Below are 23134 nucleotides of genomic sequence, written 5' to 3'. Positions count from 1 at the left end.
TTAAGAGCTACAACTAGGGAATTCCGTTGGATCAGGTGCTGGCTGATTCAATCTCCACTCTCGGTAACAGGCCATCGATTTGACCTGCCATGAGCTCTATACAGATTCTGTCCTGGAATGTCAATGGCCGGGGTGTAAGACCGAGAAGAGAGAAGATTATACAATATCTTGGGGATTCCCCCACGCAGGTCATTGTTCTCCAGGAAACACATTTGCTTAAAGAAAAGACTGTTAGCCTTCTTAGGAATAAAAGATGGGTTGGTTCTTATGTTGGTTCTTATGTCTGCACTAGCCAGTCAGCAAAAATAAGAGGGACTCGGCTTGATTATCAGTTGTATGGGATTCCTTAAAGGCTTTCCTGCGGGGTCAAATTACAAGTAGGTCGAGCTACAGAAATAAAAAACAATAAAGAGGAGATTTCATTAATTGAAGTTAAGTTGAAGGCAGCGGAGGCCGATCTACATTGCCAGGCTCCTCCTGAAATCCAGCAAGAACATCAGACCAATTTTAATAAATTGAAGGGTCAGTTGGAGAATATCTTGCATACTAGGCTCATCCGAAGATGCAAGACAAGCAAAATTGCCCATTTCGATTATGGAGAAGGGGCAGGAAAGCTTCCTGCGTGGAAAACTAAATCGGACCGCATAAGAAACCAGATTAAAGAAATTACTAGTGGGGATGTTACTCTCTCCTCGGATGAGGAAATTCGTGATGCATTTCAGACTTTCTTGCAAAATATATACCGAGAGGATAAACGGGTGGATAATTCTAATGTTAAGAGCTGGCTGGACACTATCTATCTCCCCTCCCTGAAATTTGAACAACAAGATCACTTAGATCGGGAATTTACCCAAGACGAGGTTAGGGAAGCCATATCACTCTGCAAGAACGGGAAAGCTGCGGGACCCAATGGGCTCCCAGCCGAGCTCTATAAATTAATGAGCGATAGGATTGTTCCCACCTTGAAAAAGCTCTTTAACCAGATATTACAGGAAGGCTTAAAGCCCCAATGTCCCATGGAATGAAGCCACAATCATTTTAATTCTGAAACCTGGGAAAAATCGATCAAGTTGTGGGTCATATAGGCCCATTTCACTTTTGAATGCAGACTATAAAATCTTTGCTTCAATTTTGACGGCTAGACTGGGACTTGTGGCAGGGGATATTCTCCATCTGGATCAGAAGGGCTTTTTCAAGGGACGGCAACTATCTGACCTTACTTACGACCTTATTGGGGCCACGATCTGGCCTCCACATATTCACTCCCATTAGCGGCCATGACCTCAGACGCCACTAAGGCGTTTGACAGGGTGAATTGGACCTACCTGACAGAAGTCTTGGGGAAATTTAGCCTAGAGGAAAAGTTTTGTCGAACAGTTCAGCTGATATACCAGGAACCAACAGCCAGACTTTTCGTTAATGGTAAAATCACTGAATCTTTTAAGATCTCGAGGCGGACCAGACAGGGCTGCCCACTCTCCCCGCTCCTCTTTGATCTATATATCGAGCCATTTGCTCAACGGCTCAGGGATGATCCTAACATTCAGTCTTTTAAGTATGGGGAGTGGGAGAGGAAGGTCGCTCTGTATGCTGACAAAATTTTAGTCTTTTCGGCCAACCTGTTAACAGCATTTCCAGCCGTGATTAGCCTGGCACAAGATTTTGGTCTTGTCTCAGGTTATGAGATCAACGCCGCAGAGACAGAAATCATGGTCTGGAACCCTGGGGGGAGCCAGCATCAGCACCAGATCAGCTCTAAGATGAGATATTTGGGGATCAACATTGTGCAAGATATTACAAAGATTGCTGAGGTAAACCTAACTATGGTGGCTAGGGAGTGCCAGAGGCTGATGATCAACTTCCTTTATCCATTCTTGGGAGGGTCTAGTCAAGATGTCGATACTCCCCAAGGTCACCTTTCTCTTCAATTGCATTCCCCTTCACTTCGAAAAAATCTGCTATAGACAAGCAACAGCGGGATATAAATTCTTTTGTTTGGGCGTACAAATCAACAAGAATAGCTTGGAAAAAGCTGAGGCGGAGGAGAGAGAAAGGAGGCCTTGCTCTGTAGGATCTCCAGTTTTATGCTTGGGCCTTTCAACTCACACATTCACATATGCTCTTGAAAATGCTGGTTAGCACTGGAGCGGGGGGGGATGTTTCTCGCCACGCTTAGGGAGCCAACTTACCTGAGGAGGGATTTCTGTTCAAATTTGGTGACCCAAAGTTTTTTAAAAAGGTTAAGCTGAAGGTCCTTCAGGGTTTTGCCAAAACGTGGGCTAAACTTAAGGGTACAGCTGCGCTTAGTTATTTTTCAAGTTTGGGCCCCCTCTGGGATTCTCCTGGTGCCCCGGAGTGTCTGAGGGATAGACTGGCAGCACCTTTAAGAGAAGATGGGCTGACGGTCTGGGGGCACCTGGCCTCTCACGGCATTCTTGTTTCATGGGAACAACTTAAAGGTAAAGCCAGAGTAGGCCTCTCAAGGTTTAAATATCTTCAGTTGAAAAGTTGGGCCCAATCGCAACTAAATGGCAAAAACCCAATAGGGAGTGGCAATTTTTTAGAACATCAGCTTGTGGCTAAGCCACCCGGGAGGAAGGAGGTTTCTTTTTGGTATCAAGCCATAAGTGAGTCTGTAGATGGTGAATTTAAACTGGCCGAGGAACTGTGGGGAGGTTCCTAACCTGCACAAGATTGTGACTATCTATGGCAGAATTCTTGCAAGATCCTCCACGAGGTAGTTAAACAGTTAAACCAGCATGGCTGAAAGGGAACCACCTGTTTACCATTCACAGGGCTTTTTTTCCCCCCCAAAAGCTCTCTAAAATCACCAAAGGTCCACCAATTAGCTGCAAGAAATGCGGTTTGGCTCTAGCCTCAGACATTGACATGTTTAAAGAGTGCCCCGCTTTGACTACCTTTTGGGATAGCGTGGGTAATTTCTTGGCGAGCACTTTGAGATGTCCAATTCACATAGACTTACCTTTGATTATTTTTGGTTTTATACACAAAGTTACGGGTCCTTCTAGATCATTGCTTTTCTATGCTATCCTGCTAGCCAGGAGACAAATTTGCAAAAGATGGACAGTATCCACTCCTCCCTCTTTCTCAGATTGGCTGACTTCTGTGTTGGCGGTCTCTAAGTTGGACTTAGCTAGAACTTGCAGTAGGAATAAGACAGCATTTTGGGACTTGCTGCAACTCAGACTGGGCTCAGAGCTCATTGACTAGTTTTTTTTTTCTTTCTTTTTGAGTCCCATGATTATGCTGCCTCGACACTCTTCGGGCTAAGTCGGCTACTGTCAGTCTCCCCTGGAAGTATCACAACGATTGTCATCAAGCTCCTCGAGCTTTGCGGAAGAGTTATCTCATCTGGCTTTCACTTGCACCCAAGCAAGTCATGATACCTGTAGGCAGGTCTCCACTTCCAATTGCCTACTTTCTTCATCTTGCTGAGTATAGGTACAGACATCTTGGGTGCGAGGTGAAGTGAGGTTGGTGGCGAATGAGGATACATTTTTTTTTTTTAAATGCCTTGTTTATTAATTCGGTCAATTTCTGGAGCAACTCCTGCTTTCACTTCTGGACTCATTTTGTACGGTCGTGTGTTTGGATAAACTGCTCGTTCTTTTACCGTTACTTTCACTGGATCTACATTTGCCATGAGCCCAATATCTTTTCCTGTAAAATCCCATACACTGGGATTCACTGTGGTTCTCAATTCTTCTGGTAATTCAATTTCAGTCATTAATGAAAACATTCCATCTACCTCTGTACCCTGCTTGGCTAGTAACATTTTGTATACCACGTCCTCATCAGGGGTTTGGAAAGCGACACCATCCGATGTACAATAGATTATGCAATTCTTTTTGCACAGTAGTTCTCGTCCTAACAGATTTATCGGACTAGAATCACACACTACAAATCGATGCATGTCTTTAAAATTTCCAAAATGTGCTTCCATTGGCCTTGTGATCGGGGTTCTAATCTGTTGATTTAACACGCCAACTACTTGGATGCTTTCTCCCGAGAGGGGTAGGTTTGGGATGTCTGCTGTTCTCACAGTAGACCTTGTAGCAACAGAATCCAATACAAAAGTGATATCATTTCCTACCACTTTCCCATCAATAAATGGACCTGACTGATCTACCGGTAAGGATGTGCCAAGTACGCACTCCTCTTCCTCCCCCCCCTCAGGCACCGTCATTGCGAGTATTCTTCTTTGTCATTATTATTCTGCAAAAGATACAGAATTTTTCTTACCACTTCCTCCTTGAAATCCGGCGTCTGCACTGTACCTTTGCTGGTTCACAAAATTTGGCATAGGAGCTGGTGGCAACTGATACTGCGGATTAACTACCTGCTGCTGCTGATTCATAATCACTTCATTCTACGTCTGTGGATTTAAATTTTGGTTTAGCCCATTATTATTCTGTATACTCTTACACTCATTCTTCCAATGTCCAAGCTTTCCGCATGCATGACAAGGAAACTTCTTCTTCGCATCATCTCTATTCATTCGTCGTCTTAGTTTACCACCATTCGCGGCATGATCATTCTGATTCTGCACTTTTACCTGACTATCAGTCTGGGTGTTCATTTTATTTTCCTGCTGTTCTGCCAATTTCACTTGTGCCCACATCATTTTTTCTTTTAGCTTTCTATGCCTTGCCTCAATGTCATCTCTGCAATATTTTGCATATTTCAAAATGTGGTCAATCCACTTCCCTTGCCAGCACTACATGTGCTGTTGAATCATCTGACTAATCTCCGGTTTCAGACCATACACAAACGATACACAACATGTCCCATATCCTTATCACCAATATTCTCAAAACCACTATACTGTTTAAATACCTGCAATACCTCTCATAATAAGCACGCACATACTCATTTGGCTCTTGAGTTGTTCTATCTATCTTCACCCAATCCGTTTCTTTGGGAGGGATTTTTCCTTTCAGGAAAGTAATTACTTGGTTATATTTCTCCATCACATCATCTGAGGGTGCTCCTGCTTTAGAATATCTTGGATACTCTTCACTTGGCCAATCAATCGTAATCTTTCACTCTGTCCATAAGTCAGCAGGTACCACAGTATCAAACAGACCATCCAGATCCTTCAACAGAACCTTTAAAACTTTCACAAATCTTGTAACCTATTTATACCACTCAACTGGTTTCTCCCTCAACCTAGGGAAATCATTTGTAAATGACAAAATATCCTGTCTGCTCCATGGAACATGAACATATCCACCACCAGGAACTTCTCTCATGGGACACTATCTCTCTGCCTTTTCTGACTCTGTTAGTAAGAATGCAGATGACGTTTCCTTTGCTTGTGCTTCCTCCTTCTTTCTTGTCCAACTAGTTCTCCACTTGTCAATGTCTCCCCACTTCTGCAAAATATTCATTAATTCACCTGTAGTTTTCTTCCAGACACATTCATATTCTCTAAATCCATATCAGTAAATTCCACTCTGTATGACTTCTGGAATAACTTTGATCTCCCTATATCCACTCCAGTTTCTGAAGCAAGCTCTGTCAATCTCTCATGAAACAATCTTGCATTTCTGGTTATGCACCTACATATAAACAACGACTCCTCCTCATTGTAAAGATTCAACCTATATATTCCCACATTTCCAGCAATCATTTCTTCCAACTCCACTTTCAATTTGTAAATAACTAAAATCTTTGGTGCTGAGCTTTGTTTTTCTATTCCCTGTGCCCATCTTTCTAAATCCTCTGGAGTGACTGCTGTAGAACTTCTAGTTCCTAAAGGTACCATAGACCTTCTTTCTCTTGAACTTCCTGATGTGATTTTTTAAGGGGTCTCAGTAAAATCTTCTCTTATTGAAAGGTCCATTAATGAAATGACTGAATCGCACTCACTGACTTGATCATCAGATATTACTATCGCTTTTCTTGGAATATTCAAAGGAGTTGTTACAGCTTGAGGTTTTGGGCAATTCACCTTTGCTCCATCTAATGGGATAACAGGACCTGTGGTCACTGGTACTGTCAATGCTTCAGGGCTTATATTCAATTGACTTATTTTCTGTATTAATTCCTCCCTATTTCTATTTAATGCTTCTCTTTCTTTGTCTTGTAGCACCCTATTGATTGATGTATCATGCAAAATTTGAGGTATTAAGGGTGTTCCCATACCGGTGCACTTGGGGTTACTCTACTGGGTCCTTCTTGGTACGGTGGATGGTTTTTAGTTAAAATATCCTCTATCAGTTTATCATCTGACTCACCATCCCCTGTCACATTCATATGTTTCGTTTTCTCCTTACACTTGCCTCCGGACTGTTCCTCTGCCATTAACACTGGATATAAACCCTCTGATATCATAGGTCTTCTCCATTGCTTCATCTGACCTTCACGTGACTCACGCAAATATCTGGGAAAAAATCCTTTATATCTTCCACCTCTGCATTTTTCTCGTTCATATGATTCAGTCTCTCACTCTTCTAAAGCCTCATTCTGAGTTAACCTAGGTCTTGGTTCCAAATCATTCATTCGAATCCTCAAATTCTTAAGAATTCTCCCATTAAATGTACCATTTTCTGGAAAAGCTAGCACTCCATCACCTTTCGTATATTCTATCCAAATGTCCAACCATACACAGGTATGATATCCTCTTTCCATCATCATAAAAGAAGCAGGTGTTTCCGGTGACGGAATAGGAATTCCCTCTCTAGTCAGCACAGGCTTATCTTTCTTAAAGAAATTCTTAATTCTCTTTATTGGCAACATTTTTCTCTTCTCTCCATACATTCTGGATGAACGATATATAAAATTGGATTCCGCAAACCCTTGACATCTTCTATCTGCGCGACTTACACTAGCAGTCAAATCAGAATCCAACATACAATTTCTCTTCCGAGCAATCCTAACGCGTTTTCTATATTTTCAACCAATGAGACTCAGGATCACGCTTGTGGTTTGACCAATGCCAGTGCGGTCTTTTGCGACGTCAGTATTACTCCTCACAAATGACCCCTCCTTTACAATCTGATTCTGTCACACGCCCGCTGTTTCAACCAATCGCAGCGCGGCTCTCTGTGACGTCAGTGCCACTCCGGCGACTGACCTTCCCTTCACAAGGTAATACGAAAAACTTATTCCTTAATACTTTTCATTACATTCTTTGTTAATAACAACATAAAAACATTTGCTACTCTGCCTGTTCCACTAAACAAAGGATAGATTTCAACGTATTCTGGAGTCTTAGAATTGCTCCTCTTCTACTACGAGTAAAACCCTCTGTTTACCCTTCATTCAAGCTCAACAGAACCTGTTACTCCTTCAGTGTTACCCTTACTAGGAAATATAAAACCAAGGTTTCAACAGCGAACTCTCTGCTATCACTCACACTCAACTTTTATACAAAATAATCCCTAATTCAACACTGCCAGCCCTGCATAGCTTCTCAGTGCTAGTCAAACAGATGAGTAACCTCACTGCAGTGTGGCTTCTGTCACCACCTGCTATTCATTCCCTGGGAATTTTTCGGACAACAAAAAACAAAACGCTGACTCTTTTTGTTAAACATAAATCATTAATCAATATTTATCACCAAACTAGTCAATAATAACCATAGCTCTGCTACCAGAAAAACTGATCCAGCGGGTTACCATCCACAGACAACAGATACTCACCTTGGGCCCATAAACACACTCAACTCTGTCAAGTAAACCGCTGGACTGGGTTTTTTATAGGTTTTCACAAATGTTCAGGATTAGTCTATAATACCTTTACTAACCCTTCACAGATCAAAAGGTTCTTTCCTCTGGTCAATGGGCCATTAGTTGAACTAACTGATGGTGATAATGACATAAAACTTAACTTACCTATATTTTAATTTAAAATGAAATAACCATGCCCGGTGCCCGCTATGACCAGTCCAGCCCTACTCAATAGTCACGCTCAACTGTCATGTGGCTCATCTTACTTCAGCTAAACACGAGAGGCCCAAATTTGCTCTAATAATAAAGTCAGAAAGACAGATGTTACTTTCAGAAATAAATGGTTTCACTGTATACCACCCATCTCTACTCTATTCCCCTATATTTATTAATAATTTCCCCACATTAGCATTAGTATATAGCTTGTTTTCTTTTCAGCAAAGCAGATGCCATGCACGTGAGCCTTTAAGCCGCCATGTTAGTGCCTTCTGCTCATGTGCAATAATTTCCCTCCAAGCATTAGCTTGTCATACTTCGCAGATGCAGTTGACGCATGCGCAGTAAAGATTCTCTGTTTAAAGCGTTTTAGTCCTTCATCCATGTTACTTGCATTAGTAAACACATAAGCAAGCTTCACTAACCCGCGTGTTTGTGTGGTGCACATTAGTTTAACACAAAACGTAATTAGCAACGTGTTAGTAGGTTAAAGTAGCGGATTGCGTCCGAGCAAGTCTCTTTTCTACGAGTCCTTGCTCCATGAAATGTGGCAAAGAAATACTTCAAACCTGCTTGCACTGATTCCATCTCATGGAAGAAAAGGATAGAGGCGCCTGTAGAAGCAAAGGGACGATCTGTCCTGTTATTAAGGCATTCAGAACGGTTCCTTGGCTGAGTGATGCGTTGACAATATTGAGGATAGGTACAGGGGCATCTTGGAGGATAGATTCTATGATGCATGAGGGCAGCATGTTGTCTTCATAGGGGGAGCATTGATTGAGTTAAGACATTGGTCATTAAAGGAAGCCTGATTATGGGTAGAGCAATGTGAGATAGAAGCAGGTTGGATATTTACTGCCTGCTGTTGGTATGAGACTGGATTTTGTTGATTTTCTCAGTAAGTAATTGGTGGCATGGCACTTGTCAATTGATACTGGGATTGGAGGGCCTGGTAGAAGACTGATGCAATGCTTCACAGTCTTCAATGTGGAGATTTTGAGGCTGGCGAGTGCTCCTGGGACGTATTGCAATAAGTGCCCCGGGGGGTGCAATGGGCTTTTGCCCCCGCTTTGCGCACCACGGGGGCACTTTGGTATTACAGAAGGGGGCTCAGACACTTGTGTATCTCCTTCAGTAATATCGATAGCGCCGGCGAACTTAAAGCACCAGAGGTACCATCAAGGGGCGTTCCCTCATTTGCAAAGGGGTGTGCCCTATGCAAATGAGGGAATTCCTTTGCCTCTGCACCTGCACCCTATTACAGACATGGGAGCAGAGGTAAAGAAGCTATCAGGGAGTGCGCCCTCTGAGAGCAGCGTTCTGGATGGGAGAAAAGGGGTCCTATGGACCCCTCAGACATGCCCTTTGAAAGTGCAGGCGGGTGCAGCTAGCGACTGCACCCGTCTGCAAGGGGATCACTAATCCCCTTTGAAGGTGCAGGTGGGTTGCCGCCTGCACTATGAAAACACGGAGCGGCTGCATGCAGTGTTTTAACATGAATGCGCTGCCCCTAGGGCAGCCCAAGTTCGCGGCTGCCCTGGTGGAACTGCATTCACCATAATGAGACGCATTGTCATTGTTGGCACCCAGCACACCTTTTAAAAGGTGTGCCCGGCGCCAACAATGACAATTTGTAATACGGCCATTGATGTCGTGCGTGTGCAGTCTTCTCATTGTAGCATATGGAGGTGAAGATGCCAAGCATATGTGCAGAAGTGGGTGCAAGCTATGTTTCTGTGTTGAAGACTGCATGTAGGTTGTTTTGCATGATCATGTCAGCTATGTCAAGAGCATGGGTGACCGCAATGTGTAAGGTGATACCATTAGTTGGAGAGCTGGTCCTTCCAGTGGCATGTGTGGTAGTGAGTTTGTTGATGTATGCTCTGCGTGTTTGTAATGGGTATTTACAAGTCTTATTGTGAGTATAGTGATTGCTTACTTGAGGGGTGGGTCCTAGTTTTTCCCTGGCCTATACAGATCCAAATAGACAATTCTTTTGATTCATCTGACCTTCTGCAAGGACACCCTGGTAATGGGACACACTGAGGGGTCTTATACTTAGGGAGGAGGTGGGACTGGCCGACAAGCAGATTTCCTCAAAATCACCTGTGCATATGCAAGAACAGCCTCGTAGTGGGTGGCACTGAAGGATTTTAGCGCAAGAGAGGAGGCAACCTGTGGTGCCATGCTTGGCCTTCTTGGGTGCTTCACTGGGCTGGAGGATGGTGACAGAGTGCAAGGAAAGGTGGCAGAAGTGAGAAAGAAAGTGTGCGCTGGGGTTGGTTGAAGTAAGCACAGGTGATATCTCACATGACCTGTGCTGCTCCTCGTGTGCCTGTGTGGTGCTTCATTTGGCCTGGGGACCTTAACTTCATTATTTGAAGGGTATCAACAGTGAGAAAGAGAGCACCAAAGTGCTCCAAGTAAGACTTCTTATCCAGCTTAGCATCGTAGAGCAGCATGTGAGCTGCAGCCCAATCTGCAATCTTGAACCTTCACCATGAGGTCTGCCAAGATGCTGTGACCACCTTAGTGCCATGCAAGCTCTTTGGTAACTAATCCAGAGATGAATGTCTGTGCAAAATCTCACAGAGTTTTCTGCTCTTCAGAACTGTAGGAAAAACAAACAATTGATTGACAGAATGCTGAACAATGTCAAACATTCACCCCCAGTACACAGATCTGGACCTAAAAAATCAATCTTTTTTTTCCATTCTAGTTTAGACCCAGCCATATGCAAATCAGTCTTGACCCTGCTCCCCATGGGAACAGTCGAGCCCGAACTGCCAGACCAGGTCCTCCCTGAACTGGGAACAAGCATACCCAGGGGATATGCAATTGAGGAAGGCAGACACAGTCTATTCAGGTGAAAGTGAGTCTGTGCCTAACTCCGCCCTCCCATCTTGCCAGTGATGGCCCATTCAGGTACACCTAAGCTCTCTATGCTGTGTGGCTGTCTATGAGGAATAAACAAAGGCCAACTGCCAACTACACACAGTCATGTTACCCATTGACAGCCTGCAGGCACTGAATGGCTAAGGCAGGAAAAGGCCGACTTTCTAAAAGAATTATTCTCAAATTGTAACCAAACATTCAACTCCACCATAAAAGATGATTTTTTATTAAAATTCCAAAGAAACCAAACTTGAACAATTTACCTGTTACCATTTGAAAGTTACAGCTTATTGAATGTAATAAGGTAACTTCAATGTTATCTGAGTAAAGAGGTAGGCCTTGCAATAGTGAATATCAAATGTAAGAGTTTTTCACTAGCAGGACATGTAAAACTTAAGTACATGTCCTACTTTTTAAATACATTGCACCTCGCCCTGTGGGCCGTTCAGGGCCTACCCTAGGGATGACTTATATGCATTGAAAAGGAAGGCATGAGCCTGGTAAAAGGTTTGTTTTGCCAGGTCAAAATAACAGATTAAAACTGCACACACAGGCTGCCATGGCAGGAGGTCTGACATATGTTTAAAGGGCTACCTAAGTGGGTGGCGCAATAAGTGCTGCAGGCGCACTAATAGCATTTAATTTACAGGCCATGGGTAAACGTAGTACCACTTCACTAGGGACTTTTAAGTAAATTAAATATTCCAATGGGAAACTAGCCAATGTTACCATGTTTTAAGGAGTAAGCGCAAAAACTTTAGCACTGGTTAGCAGGTATAAAGTGTGCAGAGTACTAAGGCCAACAAAAATGAGACCAGAAAGATATGGAGGAGTAAGGCAAAAGATTTGGGGGAAGACGACCCTAAGGCTGACAGGTCTAATAAGTGTTCCCCACCAGTTGAAAGTGGGGAGAACTACCCAACCTCTCTGAAGCTCTCATCACTAAGGCGGAAGAACCCGACCCGGCCCATCAGCATTGGCTTTATCTGACTCCGGATAGTGTTCCACCATAAAGTCCATTCCCTGTAGTTTGGGATTTTCACCCCTCATTTGCATGAGCCATCTGAGGGGCCTCTGGTCTGTCTGAACCTGAGAGTGAGTCCCAAACAGGTATGGTCCCAGCTTCTTCAGTACCCAGGACACAGCAAAGGCCTCCCTTTCAATCGCACCCCACATTTGTTCACGGGGAAGTAACTTCCTGCTAATGAAGGCTGTCGGTTGATCAAGGCCCGCCTCATTAAACTGTGCTAAGACAGCCCTTATGCCATGCTCTGAAGTGCCTGACTGAAAAATATACTCCTTAAAAAAGTCAGGAGCCTTGAGTACAGGTGATGTACACATGGCCACTATGAGGGTGTCAAAGGCATTTTGGAAAACTTCTGTCCAGACCACCTTTCTGGCTGCTTCTTAGAAATCACTTCAGTTAAGTGGACAATAATGGTGCCATATCCCTTACCAAACCTTCTATAGCACCCTGTGAGGCCAGGAAGGCCCTCAACTCATTCTGTGTTTTAGGGGGTTGCCAGGCTAGCATAGTCTCAATCTTGGCCTGGAGGGCTGCACCTTGCCCCCACCCATCATGTGACCCACATACACCACTGAACCTTGCACTCTCTAGCCTTGAAATTCAGGTCCACCTGCTGCAGGGCCTGAAGCATATCCTAGAGTACCGGTGTTCCTCCCAGCTGGAACTGAATACAGCTCTAGGTAGGCGGCACAAACTGCCTCCTTGCCAGCAAGAACCATGTTGACCAACCTCTGAAAGGTGGCAGGGGTATTCTTTAACCCAAAAGGCATCTCCCTGAACTGGAAGTAACCCTCTGCGGTTGAGAATGCAGACCTCTTTTTCCCCCCACAGTGAGAGCAATCTGCTAGTAATCTGAAGTGAGATCAAAAGTACTGAGAAACTTGTCAGAACCCAGCTTGTCTATGAGCTCATCAGTTTGGAAGGTGGGGTCTGTGTCAGTCTTCGTAATGGAACTGAGTCCTTGGTGGGCCACACAGAACCGTAGTTCTGGAGTAGATCCCAGTGGGGCAACCTTGGGTACCAGCACCACAGGGCTCAATCACCCTTAACACCAGTATCTAGGACATCTCCTCCTTGATACTAGCCTCACCTTATCCAACAGCCTGTAAATTTTACTTTTGACAGGCGGACTGTCTCCAGTGTCTATATCATGTGTATGCAGATGTGTAAGCCAAGGAGTGAGGGAGAACAGAGAGGAAAACTAACCCATCAACTGCTGACGGTTGCTCTGTGGTCCTGGGATCAGAGTTGGGGAGAGGTTAATATCATCCACTGGGTAGACAGGAGGCTAGAGAGAGTTTCACTGTCATCTTCCACCCCTTCATCTGTCACTAGAAGCATGTTGACTTCAGACCTCTCAACGTGTGTACTTTTAAGTTTTACATATCCTTGTAGTAAAAAACTCCTACATTTGTTGTTTACTAGTACAAGATCTACTTCTCCCATAAGATAAAATTGGAGTGTTATTTTTAATGAATTATAATTTTCAATTGGGAGCAAGTAAGGAGGTCAGGTATGGTGTCTAGAGAATTGAAATGAAAAGACATCTTTAATGGAAAATTCTGATTTGTAATCTCAATTCTGCAAATACCACTTTTAGAAGGTTGGCATTTTCTTGTCTGACCCTTTTGGTGCCTAGAGCCTGATCTTGGGTCACATGACTAATTGTAGCTGGCAGTTGGTCTTTGTGTATTCCCCCCAGACAGTGAGACAAAGGGAGGACAGGTGTTGGCAGGATAAGCTACTTTTGAGGAAACGAGTGGGAGGATTTGTCACCCGCTACACTTGCACATCACAAAAGCTCTGCCTGAGCACTCTCTCAAAGGGTTTGATATTGGTATTTTGTGACTCAATACAAGCTGGGGCCAGGGTAGAGAGGAGGGGATGCCTGACACCTCAGGGAGCTGGAAACCCCTAGAAGCTTACTCCATTTCAAAGTGGGCACCAAGTTCCAACTCTTCAGTAAACATCTGGACCTGTGGACTATGTCAGAAATAATTACTACTGAGTTGATACAAGGACTGCCACTCCACTAGGCTGCTGCCCTGAAGGACTGCTGCCCTGTTGTCCTCTTGACTGGGTTTGAAAGACGGGACCTGCATCTCTAAACCAAGGATCCCAGAGTGACTCCAATGGATAGTTGGCTGGCCTCCTGATCAGAAGCCATGCTGTGCTGAGGTGTCAGTTAAAGAGCCAGGTCTTCAGTCCCTTCCTGGAATGGGTCAGCGAGGGTGTAGTACGGAGGTGTAGGCGAAGGGTGTTCCAGGACTTGGCGGCGAGGTGGGAGAAAGAGCTTCCTCTGATGAAGCAGCAGCAGATGCATGGTCTGTGCGAGAGTGAGGTGAGCAGTGGTTCATTTAAAAAATGAAGTGCCGAGGCTCTCGTCAGGAGGCAGCTTCGACCAGCCATTTCTTCTGTTAGCACTGCCTAAACCAGAACCAACAATCCCTACTAGTGGGGAGGGTATGTGGTGTAATAGCCAGAGCTTCCGACTTCTGACCTGGGGAACCATGTTCAAATCTCGGCATCAGCTCAACATCCTGTGATTCTGGGCACATCACTTAATGTGCCTGTGCCCACCAAAAACGAACATGTTCTTTACTGGAGCTCAAGCGCCGGTGTTGATGTTTGAAGTGCCAGTGCTGATCACAGGTAGCCACCGCCTCAAATTAAGCACTGCTGGGAGGTAGGTGGAAAATCAGGTGGTGGTTCATGTAGGCGGGTCCTTGATCATGGAGGGCTTTGTAGGTGTGGGTCAGGAGCTGTAATTCCCATCTTTTCTGGATGGGGAGCGAGTGGAGGTTTTACAGGTGCTGGGTGATGTCGGTCCACTTTGGCAGCTTGAGGATCAGTCTAGCTGCTGTGTTCTGGATTGTCTGAAGTCTTCTTATGAGTTCAGTGGTGGTGCCTGCATAGAGTGCATTGCCATAGTTCCACCGGCTGGTAATGAGGAGCTGCCTCACAGTTTTCCTGGTGCTGATGGGTAGCCACTTGAAGACTTTGCTGAGCGTGTGGAGAGTGTGGAAACAGGCTGAGGAGACAGCTTTGACCTGAGGTTTCATGGAGAGTTAGCTGTCCAAGATGATGCCGAGGTTGCAGGCATGGTCTTTCGGAGTGGGGTGGGTCCGAGTTCCGATGGCCCTCAGGAATCATTCCAGAGGGAGGTGTGTCTGCCGAAGATCAGTACTTCCATTTTGTCTGTGTTGAGGAAATTGTTCTTCATCCAGGCTGAGACGTTCTTCATACATTTGTGATCTTCATTGTGGTGGGGTCTGGTGAGAGCGAGAGGATGAGCTGGGTGTCATTGGCATAGGAGATGATGTTGATGTCATGGGTTTGCTCACTTTGCCACTGGATTCAAGCTGGCCTAGCTGATGAGGGGTGCTACCCGGAAACCTGTCCCAGGATGCTTGTTTCCGGCCCAGGGAAGACCTGGGTTGGCATTTCGTTCTGAATTGTTCCCATGATGCACAGACTCAAGGCTGATTCGCATATGGCTGGGTCTGAACTAGGGTGGCGAAGTGAGCTAAAGAACGATGATGGATTCAGCCCAGATCTGTGACTGGGGATGAGTGCATGAAAAGTTTCAGCGCTCCGGCCATCATCTCCTTGTGTTTGCTTTGTTCGCCCTAAGTTGGCCGGGCATGCACAGATGTGGGTCCCTTGCTCACTTTGCCACTGGATTCAAGCTAGCCTGGCTGATGAGGGGTGTTACCCTGAAACCGGTCCTTCTTGTTTCCGATCCAGGGAAGACCTGGCTTGGCAGTTCGGTCTGGACAGTTCCCATGAGGCACAGGGTGAAGACTGATTTGCATATGGCTGGGTCTGAACTAGAGTGGTGAAGTGAGCTGAAGAACGATGATGGATTCAACCCAGATCTGTGACTGGGGGTGAGTGTCTAAAAAGTTTCAGTGCTCCATCCATCATCTCCTTGTGTTTGCATGGATTCTGACGATGTCTGCAGGTGGTGCCATGTAGATGTTGGAGAGGGTTGGGCTGAGGGATGAGACTTGAAGGACGCCGCATATGGTGTGCTTAGGTTGAGAGGTGAAGGGCGGGAGACAGGGTCTCAGGATGCACCCTGTGAGAAAGAATAGCATCCATTTGAGCCCTCATCTGTGATTCTGATCACACGCAATCAGTAGATGAATGTATAGTTGGAGACGGTGCCGAAGCTTTGTGTCAAGCTTCAAAAGGGTTGAGCACAGGTTTATTTGGGGTTTGCTTTTGACTTCACCCTGACAAGGATTGTGGCTTCAGCTTGAGTTGGGTTTCACCCCTCCACAACGAGTAGCCCACCTCTTACAGTGACATTCATTTTTTGAAGGTTTCCACAGATATGTTGGGTATGGATGCCCAGAAATCAGTATGAAATGTACCTTTCCCAAGAAATGCTTTCATCTCAGATGGTCCTAGATCATTCTACCTCTTCCAATCTGAAAAGTGAGTGGCGTGGTGCTAAAAGAATGGCAAGATCCCTGATTGTAGCAAAAAGAAAACCAAAATATGCTGCTTGTTATGCTGTCTCATTTACAAACACAAAATATCTTTGTTAGTTAGTGGCAGGGAAACTGTGTCAGAGTCCTTATGTGCCTCTGTTGTGTTCTCCATATCCCCCAAACCACTTTCTGTATAGAGATTCAAGCACAACTGTGCATATATCATTTCAAGTCTATAGAGATAGGCATGAGTAAGATTTTCATACTTTTTGTTTTAGAAATATGAGTCTGGGCTCGTGGGAGCTTTAAAATATGGGCATTTAGCTATAGACTCAGATGACCTGCTCTAGCTCTTAACAGAACATTGATGCCACCGATAATGAGTAAATGCCCCACTGTTGGCCTCCGTAAGAAGTAAGAACGACCTCACATACCAGTTCAGATGATACATGCCCCTATAATTATCCATATTCACGTATGGATCAGTGCAACATAAGTGATATTTGTGATCACGCGTTCACCACTTAGGGCGATCATGGCCTTGAATAAGAGATGTTTATTGGTAACCAACTCAAAGGTCTTCATTCTATGGCTCTCGTATTGGTGAAAGGCTGAGTGGACCCATCAGGATATGATCCAGAGACCGTGAAGTCAAAGACATATCCCTGGAGCGGATGCATCAATCCAAGGATCCACCAGACCAAGCATCGGCATCAAGCAGGGACGCCTATGTGTGTAAGCCTGTGAGACAATTCTTGAGAGTGTCTATATTTCATTCACTAGCAAAAGGTCCTGGTGAGATGACATTAAGGGTAATACAAAAACTGTGAGTATCCGTATTGTCTATGTTGGGCTGAGGATCAGGTGTTTGAGTCTTTCACATTAGACACGATTGTAGACTGGGATGGCTGTCAGATTGAGAGACGCACAAAGCATGAAAGATAAAGAGAAACCTTGTTGACTCAGATAAGCAGAATGCGCCTACTCTATATTTTAGTTAAGGAACTATGCAAAACAATATATATCTTTTGGCATGTTACATACAATGAACGATCTGCATAAATTCACAGCATGAAAAAGGTATTCATCCAAGATAGATTGCAATTTAATTATTTCAATAGATTGAAAGTACACATGTGGAGGAAAACAACATTTCATTAAACAAATTAAACTACGTGATCTGATGGTACCAGGGATAGTCAAAACATATATAAAATGGGTTCTCACCAACTCACATACAAGCACACATGCATACATTTGATTTGAGACACTCAACAGTCTATTCTTGTTCAAAGGTGTATCACTATTGACAAAGAGCCAGTAGCCCTAATGAAATGTGTCGACATACGTTTCGGTGGTTTAATTTGTTTAGGGGGCAACTTCCTCAGGACCAAATACACATGAAAACAAATTTTAACAAATGGTGGCAGCTCTGTGCTATGCTCTTATCACCAATAATTATAATACAGCTGTTAATCGGCTTGGCTCGTTTCAGCAATAGCAATAACCTCATTGAAATGCATTGGTGTCATTCAATTAAAATATAACCCTCTGAATGTTCAAATGGGGTGAAGCCTTTATACCTCACAGATGTGTTGCATTTGTATAGTTAAATGATGTTGGTAATGAAATGTCATGCATATGCAGACACCATGCAGGTTCTGGTGCAGACTGATGGATGGAAACCAAGGGCACCACACCATTTTAATAGTTTTGGTGGTCACATGTTCCTTACGTTATGGCAGAGAAGGGTTATTTCTCCTCCTGTTATCTGGTTGATCCCATTGGTTTCCTCCCATCCTTCACCACAGATTTAGAACCAAAGGCAACAGGTGATGACTTCCGAATAAATGATTTGATGCATTGTCTCAAATGTGAACATAGAGCTGACTTACCATCACAGCGGCAGCTGATCCTTTCCTCAGCTTTTTAGCTACAGCAAAGGGCTCGATCCACACACAGCCTGACACAACCTCAAACAACCTCTCCACCATCTGATGAGAAAGAGCAAGATGAGAAAAAACAACCTTAACAAGCATGAATAAACACATTGGAGGATATAACGAAATACAACACATTTAGTAAAATTGCTCTTTGGAATAAAAAAAACTAGTAGATTAAGGATACTTTAACATTTATAATGAGGGGCTTTAAGCTCATATGTATTACAACTGGAAGAAACGGAAAAGAAAAGATGGCAGATGAACTGCAGAGAGTGAGATATGAGGGACAGAGAAAGAGCTACAGCAGATGTGCCACACCCTAAGATCCATTGGTCTGTTCCATGGGAGGTTAGAGGTATTGCACACTGGAGAGACTTTGGCTAAGTCACTTTAAGATGCTAGATGTTTCAGCTGGGAAGTCTCAATGTGGGTGTCGGTGCCCACTAGCAGGCTGCACACCGTCACTTCCACATAGCTCGTCACCTCATCCCTCTTGTGGGTAGAGGTGAATTAATATTCACGGCAATGCTTGTACAATGCAGTCTGCATATCCTGCCTCTAAGCACTGTAGTGCGTAATGCCTGAAACATTTCAGGTCAATGTGAGGGGAATTAGGAGAAAAGGACAATTTTCAAAGTCACTGTGTACTCAGTGGGAGAAGATTGTAGCGTTCCAAGATGCAAGCATGTGTCACATCACAACAAAAAATGACAAACGGAATGTGTTGCTTGTCTGCTCTTCCCTTCCAAGTGCCTGATGCAAGCAGGGGCTCTTGTATGTAACGAAATACTTGCATCACGGACAATACAGAGAATGGACCATCATGGGGTGTTTACCTGGCTAGTCCACACATCAACACTACACCCCTCCCCGAAATATAAAAAGAGCGTAGCAAACAACTAAGGAACAAAACAACCAAGCGGTACATTAAACGTCAACAAAATTCTAGGCTTCTAAAGGTCTAACAAGCAAATTCTTTATGTTTCCAGGAAGGCACAGAGTTGAATTTTATGTCTAGTCGGGCTAGATTGATCATTTGCAGTTAGTGAAGGACTAAGGGTGGCAGAAACCCCTTTAGACGCATCTGGGTCAGGGAAATAGTCACTTTGCGAGAGTCGCTGGAGATGGGGAGTCAGATGCTGCCTGACTGGGACACCCAGGAGAGGGCTCTGTGGCCAAAGAATCCTCTTGACAATGGGAGACGAGTTAGTCTTGGTGTCATCCGTCTTGGTCTCACTTGAGACTACACTCATCGACAAAATCTCTTGAAGCGAGCCGTTATCACTGTTTCTATTATATCTGATACGGCCAATACACGAGGTTCATGAGAGAGTCTGAATACTTTTCTTGGTAGTCTGAGCTTTACCAATACCTGATCTCTTACATTGATGTCAGATACTCAAGCTTGACACCTTGCACTAGTCTGGGATTTGTTGTTTTGCTGTCTTCATTAGGTGGCTTCATCATAAGGTGGGATCTGAGGCCACGTATGGTGATGATGGATGGTGTTAGCAACTGTCCCGCCAGCTCGGAGTTCAACAGGAGGATGTCTTGTGGTCTGATGAGCAGTGTTATGGTATTCTCTCAGGAATGAGCATATGGGCCATTCAAAGTTCTGTCCATACCATGAATGTCCACGTGAAGGTTCTGGCTTTATCATTGATGTAGACCCACCAGGGTGTGATCTGAACATGTTTAATGTTAAGCGAATGTTTAATCTGCCAGCTCAGAGATTTGTAAAAGAGTCTCATTATCAGTTTGTAGTTCCTAAAGCAACTTATAGGTTGGGATGATTCCCATTGCAGATGTGGCTGATGTAACCTGATGTGATCTTTCAAATACTTGGAAAAATCATCAATGACAGCTAGGATGTGTTTCTCATCAGGAACAGAGTCAATGTCTGTGAGAAGTTGGCCTGGTATATGCTGTCCACTAATTATAGTGGGCACCCTGAACCAGTCCAAACAACCCCTTATGGTGATAGGTTAAAGACAATGTTGGACAGGCCACATGAAGGGCTTGCTCCCTCCCCGCATGACAGGGCCCAAGCCCCGGCCCTCCAGGTGTTACCCACAGAAACAACCCGCACCCCGTCTCCAGACGGAACTCCTGCCCCCGGACATCTCTGTATCATGGGGCCGAACCACTACCGGCTCCCTCGGCCGAACCGGCCACCATCTTGGACACTGCACCACGAGGCCGCGTGGCCTCAGCTCGACCCTAACCCTGGGCCTGGCCAGGCCACGACATCCCGGCACCACCATCCACCCAGGAGGTGAACGGACCACTTGGCAGGTCGATGGGAGAAAGAAGTGTCGATGGCTCTCCCCCGCCAGGTGCCGATCGCCCTCCAGCTCCCCCGGGCGCTGGCTCCACCCCCCTGCTGGGTGTCTGGACTCCCTCATCCCGGACCTCCCGACCTCCAAGTGCGAGGGTCCGGACATCAAAGGGCGCCAGACCTATAACTAGGACAGCTCCAGAGCAGGAAGGCAGTTGTATCCTGGAGTCGAGAGACACCGAGAATAACTCATCCTTGACGGACTACCGGCGCTGCCGTAGCCCTGCCTTGTGAACTATCGTCCTGCCTGCTGGCGCTGCCGCGGCCTTCTACATCCTCCATCCTCGTCGGGACCTGCTGGCGCTGCCGCGGACCGTTGCAACTACCACCTTTGTCGGGACCTGCTGGCGCTGCCGCGGACCGTTGGAACCACCACCTTTGTCGGGACCTGCTGGCGCTGCCGCGGACCGTTGTAACAACCACCTTCATCGGGACCTGCTGGCGCTGCCGCGGACCGTGTAACAACCACCTTCATCGGGACCTGCTGGCGCTGCCGCGGACCGTGTAACGACCACCTTCACCGGGACCTGCTGGCGCTGCCGCGGCCCGTCCAGCTAGAACACCGAGCTCGAGGATTGTGAGCTATCCATCATCGCATCTACCAGATTGGTAACCAGACTGTCCCGCTACCCCCTTTCCCAACCAAGAGACTAGAATCGAGGGGACCCCTGAGTCCAGACCTCCTTGTACCATTCTATCGTACCTAAGAGATCGCTTATAAAGAACGTTAAACCTTATCCTTGTGTGGTGTACATCTGTGGGGGGGAAGTTACTCGTCTGTTCGATCGCTGGAGACGGCTCTCCCCGGAGACCTCTCCCCTTGTCCTCGGCCGACCCTCCCGGTCCGTCTAACATTGGTGGCAGCGGTGGGATCCGAATCAACGCGTAATCATACAGAGAGTAGCTCACCCCGCGACAAAACCACAATGTCAACCAAAGAGAGCGGATCCACCGAGAAATTCCAGATGGAGAAATTGGAAGAGTACAGCCATCGTGAATTGAAACAATTCTGCATGGAACTAGGCATTGCTACCACCGGCCTGAGTACCAATGACGATTTCAAGCACGCCATTGAGTCGTGGGCAGAAACCGGGGCCGCCAGATCCCCGGACCAAAACATTGCAGCATCAGAGAGGAACGCCACGGCTCCCGAGGAGCGAGGAACGGGCCTCTCGCAGGAAGAGATCCAAGAGAGAGAAAAAAACAGACTACATGAGTTAGAAATGGCACGGCTCAAAATGGACGGTGAACTAAAACTAGCCGAGCAAAAACTGAACCTAGAACATCTGCGGCTCCGAGAAGAACGGGAAGAAAAACAGAGGCAGAGAGAGCTTGAAGAAAAGAGATTAGCATACGAACACGAGCGCAAACTGGCAGAAATAGACCTACGGAAGCAGAACAAAGAACCGGAAGTGCCCGAGCGACCGCGCACCCCGGGAGCGACAGAAAAGAAAGTCCACATCCCCAAGGATGTCGTTCGAGAGTATGTCCAAGAGGACGACATACAACAGTGGTTCAAGGCCTACGAGATCGCCATGACCTCCCACCGGATCGATCGAAGTGACTGGGGAGCCGGTCTATGGGGGAGGTTCGTCAACGAAGGCCGCGATGCCCTGCTACAGCTCCCAGACCATCAGATGTCATCCTATGACCACATGAAGGCTGCCCTCCTCACCCGTTATGGGCTCACACCCGAAATGTACCGCCAGAGGTTTCGAGACTGCACCCAGATCCCGGGTACAACTTGGGTGGAATATGTCAACTATTTCAGCCGAGCCTTCGAGGGTTGGATCAAGGGAAGCCACGTAACGACCTACGAGCAACTTTTTAATCTCATGGTGTGGGAGCACCTCTCTAACAACTGCTTCGTCGAGCTCAGGCAGCACCTCCTCGACAGTAAATTGACTGACCCACGGCAACTCGCCGCCGAAGCTGACCGGTGGGAAAGCACCCGAGTGGGCCGGAGAGGGCCACACGAACAGAACCGGAACAACCAAGGTCAGCACCGTCCCCGAGGAGGTGGAGGAGGCCAGGGACGAGGAAGAGACACCGTCCCGGCCGCTCCCGCTGCCAGCACCCCGCCCCCGGCCAGCCGGGGCAACCCCCCGATGCGCCCGGGGTTCCGAGCCAACGTCACGTGTCACCGATGCCAGCGAGTCGGCCACTACGCCAATGACCCAAACTGTCCACAGAACCAAACTCCGAGACCCCGCCAGGTAGCTGCCGCCGCCCTGGGGGGAGAACAAATCTCCGAAGAACAGGAAGAATACGAGCAGGCACAACAAGAGTGGGAACCGGCCGCCATGGTTCTAGCGTGCCTTGGGGGAAGAGACATGGTCCCGCGGGCTCCCCTACCCGCCAACACCAGAAAATATAGCCAGTGGGTGAACATTAATGGGCGCCGGGCCGAAGCACTACGTGACACGGGGGCCAGTGTGACGGCCGTCCGCTGTCACCTGGTAAAACCAGAGCAGATCCTGCCGAACATTCTCTGCCCCGTCCGTTCAGCCGACAATTCAGAGAGTCTATGTCGGATGGCCTGCGTCCCCTTCGAATGGGGAGGAGTCTCCGGCATGTTGAAG

The 23134-nt window shown here is 46.2% G+C and overlaps 1 protein-coding gene across 7 annotated transcripts in view; it reads right to left on the bottom strand.

Annotated features, from left to right (window-relative positions):
• LOC146863653 (putative E3 ubiquitin-protein ligase HERC1) overlaps positions 1-23134 on the bottom strand; it is a 1482062-nt gene that overhangs the window by 791235 nt on the left and 667693 nt on the right. For all 7 annotated transcript variants that reach the window (XM_085627737.1, XM_085627739.1, XM_085627735.1 and 4 more), the window contains exon 33: positions 18167-18265. In XM_085627737.1, coding sequence (XP_085483863.1) covers positions 18167-18265 — 99 coding nt within the window. The remainder of the gene's footprint in view (positions 1-18166; positions 18266-23134) is intronic.

Source organism: Triturus cristatus, chromosome 2_1 (assembly GCF_964204655.1).
Source record: "Triturus cristatus chromosome 2_1, aTriCri1.1, whole genome shotgun sequence".
NCBI classification, from domain to species: Eukaryota; Metazoa; Chordata; class Amphibia; order Caudata; family Salamandridae; genus Triturus; species Triturus cristatus.
Note: the sequence above shows the minus strand (reverse complement) of the source record. Positions and strands in the feature narration are given on the sequence as shown.